Here is a 19252-nt window from a genome sequence, read left to right as displayed (position 1 = left end):
AACAAAAAGCACAAACAAAGACTTCCCTCCACCAAGATTGAAAGTATCTTGTCCCCTCTATATTGTTCCTCTGGTCAGGTGTCAGCCAGGTTTACTGAGCTTCTTAACCCTTTATAGGTAAAAGAGACATTAACCCTTAACCATCTGTTTATGACAGTTGCCAAGAAGGCTAATGGCATATTGGGCTGCATTAGTAGGAGCATTGCCAGCAGATCGAGGGAAGTGATTATTCCCCTCTATTCAGCACTGGTGAGGAGACATCTGGAGTATTGCATTCAGTTTTGGGCCCCTCACTACAGAAAGGATGTGAACAAATTGGAGAGAGTCTAGCAGAGGGCAACGAAAATTATTAGGGGGCTGGAGCACATGACTTATGAGGAGAAGCTGAGGGAACTGGGATTATTTAGTCTGCCAAAGAGAAGAGTGAGGGGGGATTTGATAGCAGCCTTCAACCACCTGAAGGGGGGTTCCAAAGAGGATGGAGCTCGGCTGTTCTGAGTGGTGGCATATGACAGAACGAGAAGCAATGGTCTCGAGTTGCAGTGAGGGAGGTCTAGGTTGATATTAGGAAAAAATATTTCACTAGGAGGGTGGTGAAGTACTGGAATGGGCTACCTAGAGAGGTGGTGGAATCTCTATCCTTAAAGGTTTTTAAGGCTTGGCTTGACAAAGCCCTGGCTGGGATGATTTAGCTGGGGTTGGCCCCGCTTTGAGCAGGAGGCTGGACTAGATGACCTCCTGAGGTCTCTTCCAACCCCAATCTTCTATGATTCTATGGGTCAGACCAATGGCCCATCTAACTCAGTATCCTGTCTCTGACAGTGACCAGTACCAGAGCTTCAGGAGAAGTGTACAGAACAGGGCAATTTAGAGAGATCCACTTGTCTTCCCTTCCTGGTTTCTGGCAGTCAGAGGTTTAGATTCGCCCCGAGCATGGAGTTACATCCCTAACTATCGTGGCTAATAGCCATTGAAGGACCTATCCCCCATGAACTTTAGTTCTTTTCTGAAGCCAGTTATATTTTTGGCCATCACCACATCCCATAGCAACGAGTTCCATAGGTTAGTTGTGGGTTGCGTAAAAAAGTATTCCCTCTTGTTTGTATTAAACCTGCTGCCTATTCATTTCATGGCGTGGGCCCTGGGTTTTGTAATGTGGGAAAAGGATAAACACCACTTGTTTATTCACTTTTTCCACTCCATTCATGATTTTATAAACCACTATCATATCCCCCCTTAACCATCTCTTTTCTAAGATGAATAGCCCTAATCTTTTTAGTCTCTCCTCATATGGAAGCCATTCCATACTGCAGATCATCTTTGTTGCCCTTCTTTGAACCAGTTCCAGTTCTACTCTATCCTTTTTCAGATGGGCCACCAGAGCTGAACACAGTGTTCAAGGTGCAGGTGTGCTATGGATTTATATAGTGCCATTATGATATTTTTCTGTCATATTTTCTATCCTTTTCCTAATAGTTCATGACAGCCTTTTTGACTGCTTCTTGAGTGGTAACAGCTAATCCAGAACACATCTTTATATATGTCTAGTTGGGACTTTTCCCCCCAGTGCGCATTCTTTTGCATTTATCAATGTTGAATTTCATCTGCCATTTTGTTACCCAGTCACCCAGTTTTGTGAGATACCCCTGTAACTCTTAGCAGTAGCTTTGGACTTAATTATCTTGAATAATTCTGTATCATCTGCAAACTTTGCCACTTCACTGTTCACTCCTTTTTCCAGATCATTAATGAGTATGTTGAACGGCACAGATCCCAGCACACATCCTTGGGGGACCCCCGCTGTTTACCTCCCTCCATTGTGAAAATGGACCATTTATTCCCACCCTTCGTTTCCCTGTCTTTTAACCAGTTACTGACCCATGAGAGGACCTTTCCTCTTATCTCATGACTACTTAGTTTCCTTTAAGAGCTTTGGGTAAGCAACCCTGTCAAAGGCTTTCTGAAAATCCAACTATATCAACTGAATCACCCCTCTCCATATGCTTGTTGACCCCCTCAAAGAATTCTAACAGATTGCTGAGGCATGATTTCCTTTTACAAAAGCTGTGTTGAATATCCCCCAACAAAACTTGTTCATCTATGTGATTTAGGGTGTCTCGATTTTGGGGGATCTAAATTTGAGATGCTCTACAGGATCTTAACTGCAAAAACTGCTGAGCTCCCCGTTTCTGAATAGTCAGACCCTAGTGCTAGCCATCCCAAGGCACTTCACAGACACTAGATACGGAAATTGCTCCACTCAGCATGGTTTGAAAGGACTTGCAAACTTTATTTTGTTTTGTGACCTCAAACCTGCCATCACATCATCATGTGTCTCTGGAGGAGCCATCCTGGTCTAATCATGTTAAAAAATCCAACTTTCTCAAAGATGCGCAACAGAGCATAACAGATCTGCCAACAAGTAGGGAATTTTACATGTGTGAACGCCAACGTTGAGGTGCAATGGGGCATCTTATGGATGGAGCATGAGTATGAAGGGAGAAGCCCCAGAGACCAATCTGTAAATTATAATTAATATAATGAGGCTTTAGTCCTGACTCTTCCATGGAACATTAGCCAAACACAGTAGCAAACAAAAATGTTACATTTTCCTTCAACAAACTGCAAGGGTCCCAAGGAGATTACAGCAGCATTGCAGCCACCGTAATTAAATAGTTCTGCCCCAGGACCCTCCCTCAACAGCTATGCACATCAAACTACCTATGTGGATGTCACCTGTGTTATCTGCCATTCAGCTGCCAAATGCTTCCTAAAACTCACAGTGATTAACCCTTTGCACCACCCTGGTTCATCTTGTTCTACTTCAACGTGCTCCCTTCAGTTCATTCATAACAACCACAGGAGTGGATTTCTCTAAGAGCTCAAAGACTGAATAGGGACTGATCTGGTACCTTACACTCTGCATCACTAACATAGCATGGGCCAGGATTCCAAAGAACCACGCATACAAGGCTTGACCCTTTTCTTGATTAATTTTAACTTAGTTAACGTTAATGGGAGCTGCTGGCTACTCGGTATTGTGAAAAATCAGGCTGTGTATTTAGGTGCATAAATGTGGACTGAAGACTAACTTTAGATGCCCATTTTTCAAGTTCTGACCTTTGTCTTTTCCTCCACTCTCTTGTTGAGAGCGGATGCTTGTTGTGTGTATTGAGATTAAGTTGCTCTTTTACATATTTACCTTCTGCTACAATCCACCAACTTCTACCTTTTCTGATTTTCTGGCCCGGGATTAACATGATCTAAAGCCAAAAATACGCCTTCTTTGAGGGAGAAGCTAGAACTCAGGAGGAGAAGAACTGAAGATTTTTTTGGCTTTATTTTTCTGTATTTTCTAGCCTTTTTGCTTTTCTTTTGCCTTCTTGGGAGGGGAACGATGATCATTTGGGGCTTCCAATCACAAAGATAAGGCAGAGAGGGAGACGTGAGCCCTTTTTGTCCAATATGAAATCGGAAAAGATGCTTGAGACGTACATCCCAGAGAGAGCTCAGATCTTCCTCTTTGGAAGAGAGTTAGCAAGGATTCCTTGCTAAGTGACTATTACCCACTGGAGAACCCAGGAGATAGCCCTGGAGCTTTTGCAATGTAGGATGGATTGGGCAGGGAGATTTTTGGACTTATCCCTACAGAATCCTTGGCTGGAGAGGATGAGCCAGCCCACTGAGTCTCAAGTACTGAAGAGGACTGACCTGTCCCTGTGGAAGTATCTCCTGCGGAGTCTCTGTTTTTCTGTTTTGTTTTGGTTTTTTTGAGGGAGGGAGGAATGCAGAGGCCCCAGCAAGCCATCCAAATATGCGGTCCTTTGCCATGGCCAAGCACGGATCCACAGGCTGGGAGCAATTGTGGATTGTGGCAAAATACCCTTTCTGTGGCTCCCGAGAGCATCTGTTCATGGGTGGAGCAGGTTGTAGCCCTGGGCATGTTCTGCCAAGCTATGTGGAAGAGTCTACTCACCACAGACACACTCCCTCGTGGCTGGGCGTGATGCAGTGGCTCTCCTCCTTCAGCGCTCCCTCCCTGAACTGATCTGCCTCTTCCTGTGACTTGGCTCTTCGGCCAGGTCAGTAACAGTCCCACCCTTTCTGGCATGCCAGTGGTTCAGCCCAACTTCAGGCTTTTTGGGCCTGCCAGCCCTTGGCTCCAAGGTCATTATGCCCCCTGCCCTAGTAGAGGAACCCAGGCCACCCTCTATCCTGGGTTGCAGCCCCCAGGGCTCTGTATAAAGCAGAGAAGGTCTGTTCAGACCCCCTGCGATATATTTGGGCTGCTTCCTACTGTAGCCCATGGCTGGGCTTTTCTCACAGTCTCTGGCCCGGTTTATCCTTCTGTTGGTCCCAAAACAAAGGGCAGCCCAAACTAGTTATGAGAGACAAAAAGGCCTTGTACCAGGCCTACCTGTCCCAAAGAGGCTCTAGTTAGGTTCTAGCCCCAGCCAGGCCTTCCTCCCTTCAAGGGCTAGCTCAGAAGGTCTACTCCCTCTCCCAGTCAGCCATCACTGAGTTGGCCTTTTCCGGTCTCCTGCCTCCAGGCTTGACACCTTGTACAGGTGCAATGGGTGGGGCTGACTGGGGTCAGAGGCTCTGATTATCCCCTTTCTAGTCACTGCGGTCTGTATACTTCATCACAAGCTGGGACTGCAAATTCCTTCAGTTAATACTCTCAGGTGGTGTTAGTAACATCAGGAAGCACTTTAAAAAGGTGTTTTTATCTTAACAATATTCCTTTATTCTGAAATGCTGAGCCTTTACCTTCCTCTTCTGTCATTTTGGCCTCGTTCTGATGTATCTGTAAAAACCTTATGTTCTTCTTACTTGATAAAAAAAGAGGGGCTAGGAGAGGAGACAAAGAAGCAGATCGTGTTTTTTCCATGGGAAACCAATTTCAAATCCTCAGTTTATGACCCTGTCGGCTAAGTTACCTATTCCTCCCTCCCTCCCTCACCTCCATAGGATGCGGAGGATGAATCTGGAGCTGAATAAGGATACTCAGACCGGCTTGAGTTAGACACAAACTGCGCGCATACTCTGTGTACGTTTTCCCCATGTGGCTCTGCAACTCATTCCCTACCTAAGATGCTAATTTGGGGCCTCTCTCAAGCAAGGACCACAAGTCTACTAAAACCTGGCCAATTTTTGTGCAAGAGAGAGATGTGGCAAATGGAGACTAGGAGACCAAACACAGAATCACAGACTTTAAGGTCAGAAGGGACCATTATGATCATCTAGTCTGACCTCCTGCACAACGCAGGCCACAGAATCTCACCCACCCACTCCTGTATCAAATCTATGTCTGAGCCATTGAAGTCTTCAAATCATGGTTTAAAGACTTCAAGGCGCAGAGAATCTTCCAGGAAGTGACCCGTGCCCCACGCTGCTCATTTCCACTTGTGATCTAAACAACGTTTGAAAAAACAGTTACCCACCTTTTAGTGACTGTTGTTCTTCGAAATGTGTTGTTCATGTCCATTCAAAGTAGATGTACGCGCGCTGCATGCACGCCAGCCGGAAGATTTTCCCTTAGCAGCGTCTGTAGGGTCAGCCCGCGCATCCCCTGGAGTGGCGCCACCACGGTGCCCTATAAAGGGGCCCGCCAACCCTCCACCCCCTCAGTTCCTTCTTTCCGGCACTCTGACAGAGGGGCAGGAGGGTGGGTGTTGGAATGGACATGAACAATACATCTTAAAGAACAACAGTTACTAAACGGTGGGTAACCGTTTTTCCTTCTTCGAGTGGTTGTTCATGTCCATTCAAAGTAGGTGACTCACAAGCCTAACCTCAGGAGGTGGGGTCGGAGATCACCACTGACTGGAGAACTGCACACCCGAAGGCTGCGTCATCCCTTGCCTGGTGCGTGATGGCATAGTGAGATGAGAATGTGTGGATGGATGACCATGTGGCCGCTCTACAAATCTCCTGAGTCGGAACCTGAGCCAGGAATGCCGCCGATGAGGCCTGCGCCCTAGTGGAGTGGGCCGTGACCGGAGGGACAGGGGTCTTAGCCATGCGGTAGCATTCCTGGATGCAAGTCGTGATCCATGAAGAGATTCGCTGAGAGGAGACCGGGAGCCCCTTCATCCTTTCTGCCACTGCGACGAAGAGCTGGGTCGAGCGTCTGAATGGCTTGGTACGCTCTATGTAAAAAGCCAAGGCCCTGTGGACATCCAGGGAGTGTAGCCTCCGCTCTTCGCTGGAGGCATGTGATATAACACCAGGAGAAAGATATCTTGGCCCATGTGGAACTGCGCAATGACCTTGGGTAGGAAAGCCGGATAAGGTCTAAGTTGGACCTTTTCCTTCTAGAAGACTGTGTACGGGGGCTCTGACGTTAACGCTCGAAGCTCCGACACCCGTCGGGCCAAGGTGATCGCCACCAGGAAGGTGGTCTTATACAATAGGTACAGCAGGGAGCATGAAGCCAGAGGCTCAAAGGGAGGCCCCAAGAGGACGGAGAGGACCAAATTCAGGTCCCAAGCAGGGGTCGGCTGACACACATGTGGGAAGAGCCTGTCCATACCCTTGAGGAAACGCCCAACTAGCGGATTTGCAAACACCGAGGCATCCCCCTCTCCCGGATGAAAAGCGGTATGGCTGCCAAGTGAACGCAAATGGAGGAAAGGGAGAGGCCCAGTTGTCTTAGGTGAAGCAAATAGTCAAGGACAGCGGGAATTGGTACCCCCCGCGAGTCGTGACCCCACTGACCCGACCATATGGAGAAGCGCTTCCATTTAACCAGGTAGGTGGCCCTGGTGGATGGTTTCCTGCTACCTAGCAGCACCTGCCTGACCTGCTGGGAGCACTGCAACTCCACTGGGTTCAGCCATGGAGCATCCAGGCTGTGAGGTGAAGGAACTCGAGGTTCGGATGGTGGAGGGAGCCCCGGTCCTGCGTGATCAGGTCCGGGAGTAGGGACAGCGTCAGGAGCGCCTGAACTGACATGTGCAGGAGTGACCTGTACCAATGCTGGCGCGGCCACGCTGGAGCTATCAGGATTACCCTGGCGTGATCCCTGCGAATCTTTAAAAGCACCTTGTGTATCAGCGGGATCAAAGGAAAAGGCATAGAGCAGACTGTCCTCCCACGTCCGACAGAGACCCCTGACTGCTCCCCAGGAGGGAGCAAAACCGTCAGCACTTCCTGTTTTCCCTTGAAACAAACAGGTCTAACTGGGGAAAGCCCCAGAGCTGGAAAATTGAGCGCACCACATCCCATCGGAGGGACCACTCATGACCCTAGAACGAGTGGCTGAGGGTGTCCGCCAAACCGTTCTGCTCCCCCGGAAGACAGAACACCGTCAGGTGAGTGGCATTGTGAATGCAGAAATCCCACAGCGCGAGGGCTTCCCTGCAGAGGGGAGAGGAGCGTGCACCTCCGTTTGTTGATATAAAAAACTGCCGCCGTGTTGTCCGAAAGGACTGAAATGCATCTGCCGGCCAGGTGAGACCGGAAGGTCAAACATGCCAGGCGGACCACTCTCAGCTCCCTGACATGGATACGCAACTCAGGGTCCTCCGGCAATCACAAGCCCTGCATCTTGAGGCATCCCAGGTGCATTCCCCAACCTCGATCCGAGGCGTCTGTCACCAGGGAGAGGGAGGGCTGCGGGGCAGCAAAGGGAACACCCCTGCAGACTTTCCGTGGGTCGAGCCACCACCGTAGCGAGCTCAGCACCAAGCGGGGAACGGACATCACTGAGTCCAGGGGGTCCCTGACCAGGTGATAAACTGTCGCCAACTAGGACTGCAGCTGGCGAAGCCGGAGTCTGGCATGGACCACCACATAGGTGCACGCTGCCATGTGGCCCAACAGCTGGAGGCAAACTCACGCCGTGGTAACCGGGGAGTGGTGCAGTCCGAAGATGAGCTCGGAAATTGCACGGAACCTGGACTCCGGCAGGTACACTTTGGCGTGGGTGGAGTCCAGAACTGCTCCTATGAACTCTATTCGTTGCATCGGAGACAGGGTGGATTTGGGTTCATTCAGGAGGAGGCCAAGAACGAGAAAGGTCCGCCTGATGAACAGCACCTGGGTCTCTATCTGCTCCTCGGAGCGGCCCTTTATGAGCCAGTCGTCCAGGTAGGGGAATATCTGGATGCCCCGCCTGTGCAGGAAGGCCGCCACTACCGTCATGCACTTCGTGAAGACCTTGGGAGCAGCTGACAGGCCGAACGAGGACACCATGAACTGCAGATGGACATCGGCCACAACGAATCTGAGGTACCGACAGTGCCGTGGAAATATGGCAATGCGGAAATAGGCGTCCTTTAAGTTAAGGGCGGCATACCAATCTCCTGGATCCAGGGAGAGGATGAGCGAGGACAAGGAGACCATGTGGAACTTGAGTTTTTGCACAAACTTGTTCAGCCGCCGCAAGTCTAGGATGGATCTCAGGCCCCCTTTTGCCTTTGGTATTAGGAAATACCGGGAGTAGAAGCCTTTGCCCCTGAGCTCCCGCGGGACTTCCTCCACTGCCCCAGCCTCCACGAGGGACTTCACTTCTTGAATTAGAAGTTGCTTGTGAGAAGGGTCCCTGAAGAGGAACCGGGGGGGGGGGGGGGCCGGAAAGGAGGAGAACTGGATAGAATATCCCCTCTCTACCGTGTGGAGCACCCATTTGTCCGACGTAATTCGGGACCAGGCATGGTAGAAGTGGGACAAATGTGACCTAAAGGTAGGGGTGGAAGGATCCAGAGTCTCTATCAGTAGGTCGTCCTCAACCGTACCATCAAATAGGGGGTCTAGGCCCAGATGGTGGTCTGGATTGGCTAGACACATGGCCGGAGGGGTGGCGCTGGTGATGCCTCCTGCCATTTCTGCCTCGCTTGCGCCCCAGCTCCTGGCGAGTCTGTGGCTGATATGGGCGAGGGGCCGCCTGCGGCCTAAATTGTCTGCGCTGGGTCGCGGGATTATGCAAGCCCAGCGAGCGAAGCGTGGCCCTCAAGTCCTTTAAGCTATGGAGACGTTTGTCCGTTTTCTCCAAAAATAGCATCTGCCCTTCGAAGGGGAGGTCTTGAATCGTCTGCTGGACCTCATAGGGCACGCCCGAGACCTGGAGCCAGGCTCCCCGCCGCATGACCAGGACCGTGGCCAGGGTGCACGAGGCTGAGTCCACTGCATCTCAGGCGGCCTGGAGGGAGGCTCGAGAGATCAGTTTGTCCTCCTCCACTAGGGCTGAAAACTCTGATCTTAAGTCCTGGGGAAGGAGCTCCGCAAACTTCGACATGGCCAAACAGGTGTTGTGGCCATATTGGCTTACTATTGCCTGTCGATTGGCAATTCGGAGTTGGAAACCCCCCGTGAAGTACGCCTTTCTACCAAAGAGCTCAAGTCTTTTTGTGTCCCTGCTCTTCGGTATTGACCCCTGAAACCCTTGACGCTCCCACTGGTTAGCCGCGTCTACGACCAGGGAGTCAGGGGGAGGGTGGATGTACAGGTGTTCATGTCCTTTAGAGGGGACGAAGTAGCACCGCTCCGTCCTCTTGGCAGCAGGGGCCAATGAGGCTGGTGTTTGCCATAGGGTGCGGGATGTATCCACTATAGTCTTTATCAGCGGGAGGGCCACCCGGGATGGCCCTGAGGGGGCCAGAATGTCCACTACAGGGTCCGCGTCCACCTCGATCTCCTCTGCATGGATTGTGAGGCTTTGAGCTGCTCTTCGAAGCAACTGTTGGAGGATTCGAGTGTCCTCTAGGGCCGGTGCCTCAGTCGTGCCTCGTCTGGGGAGGACAACGAGGAGATCACATGGAGCCGCCCTTCCTCCGGTGCATGCGGCCCCTCAGGGTCCTGCGGCACACGGTATTGAGGCTGCGGTGCCGGTTCCGAGTCTAAATGCGGCACTGCGGCGGTACCGGGGTCGCCAGTGAGCGACTTGGTGTATCATGCGGTGCCGGCGGAGCCCGAACTGGAGCCGCTGCTGATGTCGCTGCCCGGTTAGGGGGTGCTGAACTTGACAATGGCACACCCCTGCCCGGCGGCGCTGCCGGTGGGGGAGGCAGCTGCGCCGGGGCCACCAACATAGAGGACACCAAAGCTGACCATGACCGAGGGCCAAACGCCTGGCCTACCAACTGATGGTAGGCCCAGGGAGTCCAAAACGGCCACTGCAAGGGCAGCTGCCATTGTTCCTGCCACTGCGGGTAACATTGGTGGCTCACCCCTGAAACCGATTTCTTGCTCCGCGACCGACTGGAGCAATAGGAGTCTGCTTCTGAGTCTTGAGGTCTCTGAGCATGAGGACCTGGGGGGAGCAGCGCCTGATGCCGAAGGAGAGCAGTGCGGAGGTGGCGGGGAGCCTCTCCTCTGGTCCAGTGCCGCCTTCACAGCGCGGTACGGGGAGGGAGGCAACAGCATGGCCGGCTTGCCTCTAGACTGTACTGGTGGACGGACCACAGCAGGCAACTCCCTACGATGCGGGGAGGCCGGTGCCGGGAGGCCCATTAGGTCTGAGGCCACCTCGAATGCCTCCGGCGTCAACGGCGGGCGTATGTCTCCGCTGAGGTCTGGGGAGTTAGGCTGGTCCGGACTCGACTGCCCTCTCTGAGGTGCGGGAGTCGACAGAACCGCGGAGGGCTGTAGCCCAGCCTATCCGCTTACACCCACGGACAGCATTGGCCTCGGATCATGGTGGGGTGACCGATCCCTCCCCGGTTTCTTTCTCTTGGTGAGCGGTGCCGCACTGAGGCTGACTTCCTATGACCCAACTCTGTCTGGTGCTGGGTTTTCGATGACTTGGGCTGGGCCCTAAGTCCTGATGTCTGTACCGGGGCACTCCACATCGAGGATGACGTGCTGGGCCCCGCCTCGGCTGGTTCTGGGTCCGAGGGCGGTCGCAGGGCCGCCTCCATCAGGAGAACTCTGAGTCGTTGAGCCCTGTCCTTACGAGTTCACGGGCGGAAGCCTCTACAGATAGAGCACCAGTCCTTTTGGTGACCCCCTCCGAGGCACCTCAAACACGCAGAGTGCGGGTCACTCTTGGGCATGAATTTCCCACAGTCCTTGCAGAGTTTGAACCCGGGGGACCTGGGCATGCCCCAGCGAGTGACGAAGACTCTGGGGGGAAGGACCCCCCAACTACGAAAAACTATATACAAAGATCTATCTAACTAACTGTAATACTACTGAATACATGGACTAAAAAGTAAGGATAGGACACTGCCAACTTGCTATGCAAGAGAAGTTCCAGCTAGCCGTCACCGGTGGTAAGAAGGAACTGAGGGATGGAGGGTCGGCAGGCCCCTTTATAGGGCGCCGTGATGGCACCACTCCAGGAGGCGCCCGGGCCGACCCTACGGACCCCGCTAAGGGAAAATCTTCCGGCTGGCATGCACGCAGCGTGCACACACCTACTTTGAATGGACATGAACAACCACTCGAAGAAGAACCTAGGACTCCAGAAGTCTAGTGGACTAACCCACCTTTCTACTAAGCTCCCTTGATCAGCTGGCTTTACAGAACAGAAGAGGGTAAACCAGATAAGATTAGCCATCTGTATCATGGTCAATTCAAATATATAGGAAACCTAGTCAAAAATACTAAGAAAGAAAGAATCATGACATCTAACTTTTACTAAAGTTAGAAACTTTAAGCTTTGTTTTCTTTTAATGCAATATAAACAGCAGTGGAGGATATTTTAGGTAGCTGGCTAACAGGTGTTATGAGGACAAAGCTTTCTAGATATTAGAGATGGGAAACACCTAATCAGCCGCAGATTCCTCTGTGGTCCCCAAACAGAAGATGCATCAGCTATTAACCTGGTATGTTTGATCTTAGTCAAATGGCCAAGGTACCATATTATAGTTTTTAAAACTTCTGAATAGTCAGTCTCATTATGTTTTACCATAAATATTTTAAAATCACCCCTTCCCTGAAAACTATGTTAATTACAGTGCAGATTCTACATTCTCTATTAATTTCTAGTGGTTTTCAGGGCAATTGTTCTGGAATCCTATGACATTTCTATTGAAATCTATTAGTTTAATCCATATTAAAGTCTACAGGGCTTTTCCATAAAGTAAAGACTATATCTAAGCTGAGTGTAGTTTTACATTTAAAATATCCTTTAGGATCCCATATTCTCTAGAGGGCCTTTGTATAATGGCAGCTGCAAGTTTTGAAGTGTGAAGGGAGAACCGCACCTGAAAGTGATGCTCTATTATTTTGTTTTTTAAGGACAAAATCTATTTTAAAATCTACATAACAGTAATTTGAAGTCACAAAGGCATTTTAAAATGTATTTAAATTCAATTTATTTAAAACAATTAAAAAAATACTTAACAGTTATCTCACACTCCAGTTATCTCTCACACACACAACTGCATTTCTCAAATAGTTTGAGAAGAGAAGGCACCCACACCTGGGGGGCTACTGTCTTAGTCACCCATGCCTCATGGATCATGACGACTGAGCGAAATATATGCCATGTGTGTTTATGTATCAAACAGAGAAGTGTGTGTGTATGTACATATGCAGTCCGTGATAGACCAGTGAACTCCAGCGCAAGCAAACGGATGCACACCCACTGGAGTTCACTGGTCTATCACAGGTCAAACGGGATGATCTCTAGGGGACTCTGTTTTTTCTACAATGCCCTCACTGTAGTTTCTCGGCACTGATGGGTTGGTGGCAGTTTACGTTTGGAGGGGGGAAGGGGAGACATTTCTTCTTATAACTATTGTGTTTTATGCATTATGCACATGCTCTCTAAGATGTCGAATCAGACATCTTACAAATCAAAATATCACACATATACCCCTCTTGCCCTCACCACAAGTGCTGTTACTTGAGTATAGTAGTGAAATAGATATTTTGGGCCCAATCCTGTCACATTCATTCCTTTCTTGGGTAGTAATCCCATCAACTTCCACAGGCGTTTAGCCTCAAGGAGTATAGCCGGATCGGGCTCACAGTGTATAGCATGTGCATATCTACCCCACACCCAGGATTGTTACTGTAGTATGTATCTGTGAATTTGACTGCACATATGCAAATTTAACACACCCACGGGTATATTTACATCTGAATTCTACTACTCTTCACTCATAGAAGTGAGAAAAAAAGATAGACAGACGTGTCCCTCTTTGCGCTAAGAAATACCACGTGTGATCAGAACGCCTACAGAAACAAGCAATAGCGTCAACCAGCAGCTTTATCCCAACATCCCAAACTACCACCACAAACATTAACTCACCTGTGGGATTTTCTGTTAGCCTCCACTTGCAACCTGAACAGTCTGCTGCTAGGAAGCCTGACAATAAAATGCAAGTATAAAATGCTGAACAAAGGGCAAAAATATTGCAGGGGGATGGTATAACCAGAATAGTCCATGTACGGACAAGAAATATGCCCTCTTGACTCCACTTGTGAAGGACAACAACTGAACAGAAGTCATTCTTGCCCTTCATGGAATTAAAAGCCATATTCAGTGTCCACATATGGAGTATCACCAAAATATTAGATACGCTAGACTATATATTTCTAACTATATTTTACATTACATATACAGTTTAGGGGCAGAAAGTGTGCAATTATTACTGATGATCCCAGGTATTAATACTCCCTTTAACAGATCATTAGTGCAAAACTTTTCACCAGGAAGGAGATTTCATGCTAATATTTAGATTAGTGACATAATCAGACCACAGAAAGCCTGACAGGCAGGGGCTGCCGCATGTTCCTAACAGCCACGGTCCCCATCTGTTAATGACCTCCCCTCCACTCCCAGGGAAAGTGTGTGTGTGAGGTGAAAACGAAACAAAACACAAAACAAAACCACACAGACACACGACCAAAGATGGATGCCAAACCGGGACTTCTACACATCCCAGAGCACTAGATCAGAAAGTTCCTAAAATCCAGGTTCTCTCCCCATCTCACCCAACAGTCACTTTAAAAAAAAAAAAAAAAAAAGGATAAACTAGTCTCAAATTATTTTTTTAGGTTACAACAGACTTAAATCTAAATGAGTTTCAAAAGTTAGGGTACACTTCATACTAGGATCACATATGAACACCAGCATTAACGCACACTGTCGAGCATTTAATACGTGAAAGTACAAAGCAACTATTGTTCAGGGAGTAGAGTAATATGTAACCAGATATTCTCTGGGTTCATCTAAACGATGCCTTTCCGAGCATTTCACTGGCTTGTTCAGCAGTGAACTGCTAACGCACAGAGCTACATTCACGGCTGAGGAACAGGCCAAGATATGCAGGTTCTTTTCTTCACTCATTTGTGTGTGTGTTAGGAATGAAGTAAACCTGTCTTCATCAGTGCAATAAGCTCATGTCAACTGTTCCTTATGACAAAACACTGGTTAAGTGAGTGCCTATGACTGCTTTTACTTAGAACCCCATTTTGGTGTGGTTTCTTAGGCCAATCCAATGGTATATGATTTCAAAGGCAGAAGAGGGATGCTGTAAAATTGCCATCATGAGATTCTGTATTAATCCTCACTCAATAGCTATGAGATCAAATTGGCTCAGTTAACCTGCCAAATAAAGTTTTCCTGCCTGTACTGCAAATTCGGTGTGGAATCCAAAAGTGCAGCTGGGGCCTGACTCTTCGGTCACCCTTCCGCAATAAAGGACAATTTTGTCTGTGGAACATGAAGGTGAGTGAGATAACATCTTTTACCTACCTCACCCACCTTGTCTCTCTATCATCTTGGGACCGACACAGCCACAACACCACTGCATACAACCGTGGAGCATGCAGCAGACTAGAATCTAGAATCACTGAAGGAATTCTACCAGCTCCGTGGGTGTCTTCACTCAGGAACAAGTGTGTTCTTTGGAGTTAGCTAACTGGAGTCAACTAACATGAAGTAAAATTCTAGCGAAGGCACGATATATAAATTGTTTTGTCTTCACTAGGACTTTGCTTCATATTAGTTAACTAACTCGAGTTAAGATCACACTTTTTTCCTTGTGAAGACAAAGCCACTGAGAGAGTCCAAGCTTCCTCTCTTTTCTCCTCCAAAGTAACACCTAACCCTAACGCCTACACCCCCTGCCTCCCTTCCAATAACACATTCCTGCTACAATGACCACACTCTGCTCTTTGTTCTGTTCTGTTATGTGCTGGATTGTCACAGGCTAATCTTTCGCTGCCTGTAGACTGTACATTTTTAGGGCTGGAACCTGTTAACTGTTTGGTACACATCACCCACTGTACATGTCCTGTACACCTTCAGCACTAAATAAATCAGAGTAAACACATGACTCAAAGCCATTCTTTTGGGCGCATGTGCACCTCAAGTGGGATCCACACAGTCAAATACTCAAAGAAGAATTAAGCAGGCCCTTCCATAACAGGCCTGTTTGTTCTCTACCTCACGGCAGTGGTTCTGAACCATGGCTCCACAGATGTCTTCCAGTGGGTACTCAGCTTATCTAGATCAGTGCTTCTCAACCCGGAGGCTTCAACCACTGGCGGGGAGGGCAGTGCAGGACAGGTTTAGGGGTGTTGCGAGTGCAGGGCTGGCATTAGGGGTGGCAAGCAGGGCCCCACACAGCTAAGTTACATGCTTCAGCTCTTGGTGGGGGACTTGGGCTTCAGACAAGGCTCACAAGTGAAAAAGAGGCTCAAGTATCACACTAACATGTAAGTACAGTATTTATATTCCAATTGATTTATTTTATAATTATATGGTAAAAATAGAAACTCAGCACTTTTTTCAGTACTAGTGTGCTGGGACTCTTTTGTATTTTTATGTCTGATTCTGTAAGCAAGTAGCTTTTAAGTGAGGTGAAACTTGGGGTATGCAAGACCACTCCTGAAAGGGGTACAGTAGTCTGCAAAGGTTGAGAACCACTGCCTTAAGGGACAACAGAACAGGTTAAAAATTCTGGTTGATACATGAACAGAAAGAAGTAACTCCCAGTTTGAAGAAATAATTCTGTTGCAAATATTAATAGGTAACATTTTCAAAAGCTTCTTGGGCTTCTAAGTTCCATTTTCAAAAGTGAGATAGCACTTGTAGAATCCTAATTCTTATAAACTTTCATTTAGACTTCCCAAGTGCTGTCAGATCCGAAATGGGACTTAGGTGCTTTTGAAATTCTTACCTGAGAATCTTAGTACACGTGCATTTTTTAAGATGACACACTGTGATTTAAAAGCTATCAGTGGGTTAAATTCATTGAGGATGTAACTGGACAGCTCCATTGACTTGTTGACTCCAGTGACTTCAATGGAGTTGAACCAGAGCTTAGATAAAACAGTCTACAACAAGATCACTGCCAATCTGGCTTGACCTATACTGAAATAAACACCCATGATTTCAGAGGTTAAGGGGCAACATAGCCATGAATACAGCTGCAATTAAATATATACGTTTACATTCTAAAGTACAATGAACACACAGTTTTGTGCACATCAATCGGCACCTGCTAGAGCTTGAAAATACATAGAATTTGTTTTAGCAGGGGAGAAATTGGACATCTCAGGGGAATAGGAAATAAGAGCCTTTCACCGACAGGTCTCCTGTTCAGATCTGTCCTAGCCAGTCGTAACAGATGGTCATTTCTGAAGGCTGTTCAGTAACTTATTAACTGAGGGACTGTCTTAAGTCAGTTAACTAGTGGACAACTTGTCCATGTCACAAACACATGCTGTTGGCATTTTCTGGCAGATCCAGTGGAGAAGCAAAAGATTATAGAGGCAGGTAACAACTACTCTCTACCTGATAAAAGGAGCTTCTGCCAGAAGAGGGTTGAACCACATCAATGGGATCATATTTAGGAAGATCATGCTGCAGCTGCCGCTGTAACACCTATTCTCAGAGTCTCAGCAACTGAAGATTAGACAACTTAGTTCATGATTGCCTCCTAAACTTTGTTCCTTGTAAGCAGGAGCCTGTGAATATTTACTAAGCTTCCCCTGGAAGATGCTTTGAGTTTGATGACTTAAATCACCAGGGAGGTAGAGATGAGGAAACTAAAGGATCCTCAGAACTCCAAGACCAAGAGGATCCACACTCATCCTCTCCTTGAAAAGGGAGAGAAAATGACTGTGATCTATAGACCAGCTATGGGAATAGTAAATGGTGCCATGATTAATTCTGAACAAGTTCCAAGCTATGTGCTTTCTCTGGGTCTCCCAGTGTGTCTGTGCTTTAATCTGGGAGCTCTTGGAGCAAGGACTTTCTATCAGCATAGGACACGCTGTCGGCACCTAATTGGTGCAAAATCCAAGACGCTGTGTGTACAGCTGTTATTTCGTAGAATATGCTAGTCTAGGAATAGCAGCTAGTGAGTAGCCTCCCTGGCAGAGAGGGCTATTTGAGAGTCCACAGAAGAGTTATGTAGTTACCTCAAGAGTTATTTTTTCCCAGGAATAAAGGAAGCCAAAGGAGTCCATTCTCAGTGGGGTGAGGATGGAGTCAAATTCAGATCTAGGTTCCCCCCCACAACTTTACTGGAAAAGATCCAGGGGAAACAACCTCAGGAGCAATCACTTTTTGCATTTTGTAATTTATTTTGCAGCTTGACACTGACTCAGAACCCCTTGTGCCCTCTCCACTATGAGAGATAAAGGGCTGCATAGTGACATCTGGAACTGCTCCAAACACACTGCCCTCCTGATGGACTTGTGGAGCCAAGTAATTAGCACCCCTGTGCCATTTTAAAGCCTTATTTCCTGTCCAAGAGCGTAGCACGCGGCAGCCTGAGCCCCGAGGGGAAGACAGGCTCTGGGAAGGGGTTTGATAGGCTGTGTCATGCTGCCATGGATAGAATGCATAAAGGTAGGTGTGCAGCAGTAGAAGCTGCCGCCCCGAGTCTTGTGTTCTCATGCCAAAGTCTGCAGTGCAGAAAAATAGGCCAATTCCTCTTGCAATCTTCCTACACAGCTGTTTACTGCCTGCGGATTACTGCAGTCACATGAGCTGCTTTACAGCAAAGCCAAGCTGTCTTCATGAGCTGAGAAGGTCACTGGGAAGACACCAGGCTCAAGAGAGTAACATGCTGCCCTCCACAGGGCAGCTGAGGGCATGATTTGCTGCCAAAGGCAACAAGGGGCAGCAACATTAACATTCCCCTCTTGGTCACAGGGCAAGAGAAAAATGGCTTCACATTCAAGCCTGTCATCATGACCCACCCAATGACAGCAGAGAGCAGGTATTGGCTACCGATGTCAGTCTCACCCCATTCATTTGCTGGGCTGCAATCTGGGGTGGGGGTGGGGGGAGGAGCACAAGATGATGGATTACCAGGAAGTGACAGAATGGTCAAGTTGGAATTTGCCTGTGACTATTTCCAATTTGCATTTAGGATTTGAAAAATCCTATCAGATGACTGGTCCGTAAGGTCTGGGTACTCTATCTCCAGCAGAGGCCAGTACTTAATGATTCAGACAAAGTCCACACACTGTGGTAACTAGCCATGCTGTACACTGGGGTGGCAGAACATTCCTTCCTGACCCCTGTCATGATCTGCTGGCACCTTGAGGCACGAGCACTAATTACTCCTTTCTTGGCACGAGTAGCTAGAAATGTTATCCAGCCCCTTTTCAAAGCCAGCAACGGCGCTTGACTCTTTAGGAAATAGTAGGGTGACCAGATGTCCGGTTTTTAAAGGGACAGTCCCATTTTTTGGGACTTTTTCTTATACAGGCGCCTATTACCCTCCACCCTCTGTCCTGTTTTTTCACAGTTGCTATCTGGTCACCCTAGGAAATAGCAACCAAAGGATGAAAGTGATACTTTTTATAAAAGCAGAAGCACAAACGTCTTGTGTGTCCGGCTCATAAAATTAATTCCAAACACAGGCTGCCTTCACTACTATGCCATGCACACAGTTTTAGGGCCCCACCTCTAACCCTTACTCACTGGAGTACTTCCATTGACTACAGTGAGATAGCTCACACTGAGATCGGGTTCTCAGTTAAGTCCTAGGGACACAAGGTTTTTAAATCAGCCTGTGTGGCAAAGATCTGATGAAGGCTACACTGACTGGGTCTGACTCCACTGTGAAGGAACTTCAATTAACATACATGTCAAGGCTATTCCTCTCTTAAAGGGACAGATGTACAAACACGCTTCAGTGCTTGAAATTAAATTAAACAGAAATGTATTTGGGAAAGCCCCTGTTTGCAGCTTAATTTACAAGGGATTTCTTCTGCCTGCAGGGGAAGTTTATGGGAGGAACCGTAAGATGCCTTGTACAGTTAGAACAGCTTGCTGGGATTTGAGCCAGCTTCCCATTTGGATCAAATTGCATCCCTCTCCCACTGACAT

At 48.2% G+C, this 19252-nt stretch overlaps 1 protein-coding gene across 6 annotated transcripts in view; it reads right to left on the bottom strand.

Moving 5' to 3' along the window:
- Window positions 1-19252, bottom strand: part of NRF1 (nuclear respiratory factor 1) — a 126207-nt gene that overhangs the window by 12696 nt on the left and 94259 nt on the right. For 2 of the 6 annotated variants that reach the window (XM_075063540.1, XM_075063534.1), the window contains exons 11-12: window positions 13205-13261; window positions 4771-4851 (exon numbers count right to left, since the gene is read on the bottom strand). The exons of 2 other annotated variants lie outside the window; for them this stretch is intronic. In XM_075063540.1, the coding sequence (XP_074919641.1) occupies window positions 4771-4851; window positions 13205-13261 (138 nt within the window). The remainder of the gene's footprint in view (window positions 1-4770; window positions 4852-13204; window positions 13262-19252) is intronic. 2 more of the 6 variants (XM_032780938.2, XM_075063554.1) reach the window with 1 other exon arrangement.

This window comes from Chelonoidis abingdonii, chromosome 1 (assembly GCF_003597395.2).
Source record: "Chelonoidis abingdonii isolate Lonesome George chromosome 1, CheloAbing_2.0, whole genome shotgun sequence".
NCBI lineage: Eukaryota > Metazoa > Chordata > Testudines > Testudinidae > Chelonoidis > Chelonoidis abingdonii.
The sequence above is the reverse complement of the archived record's forward strand: the minus strand, read 5'-3'. Positions and strand labels throughout refer to the sequence as shown.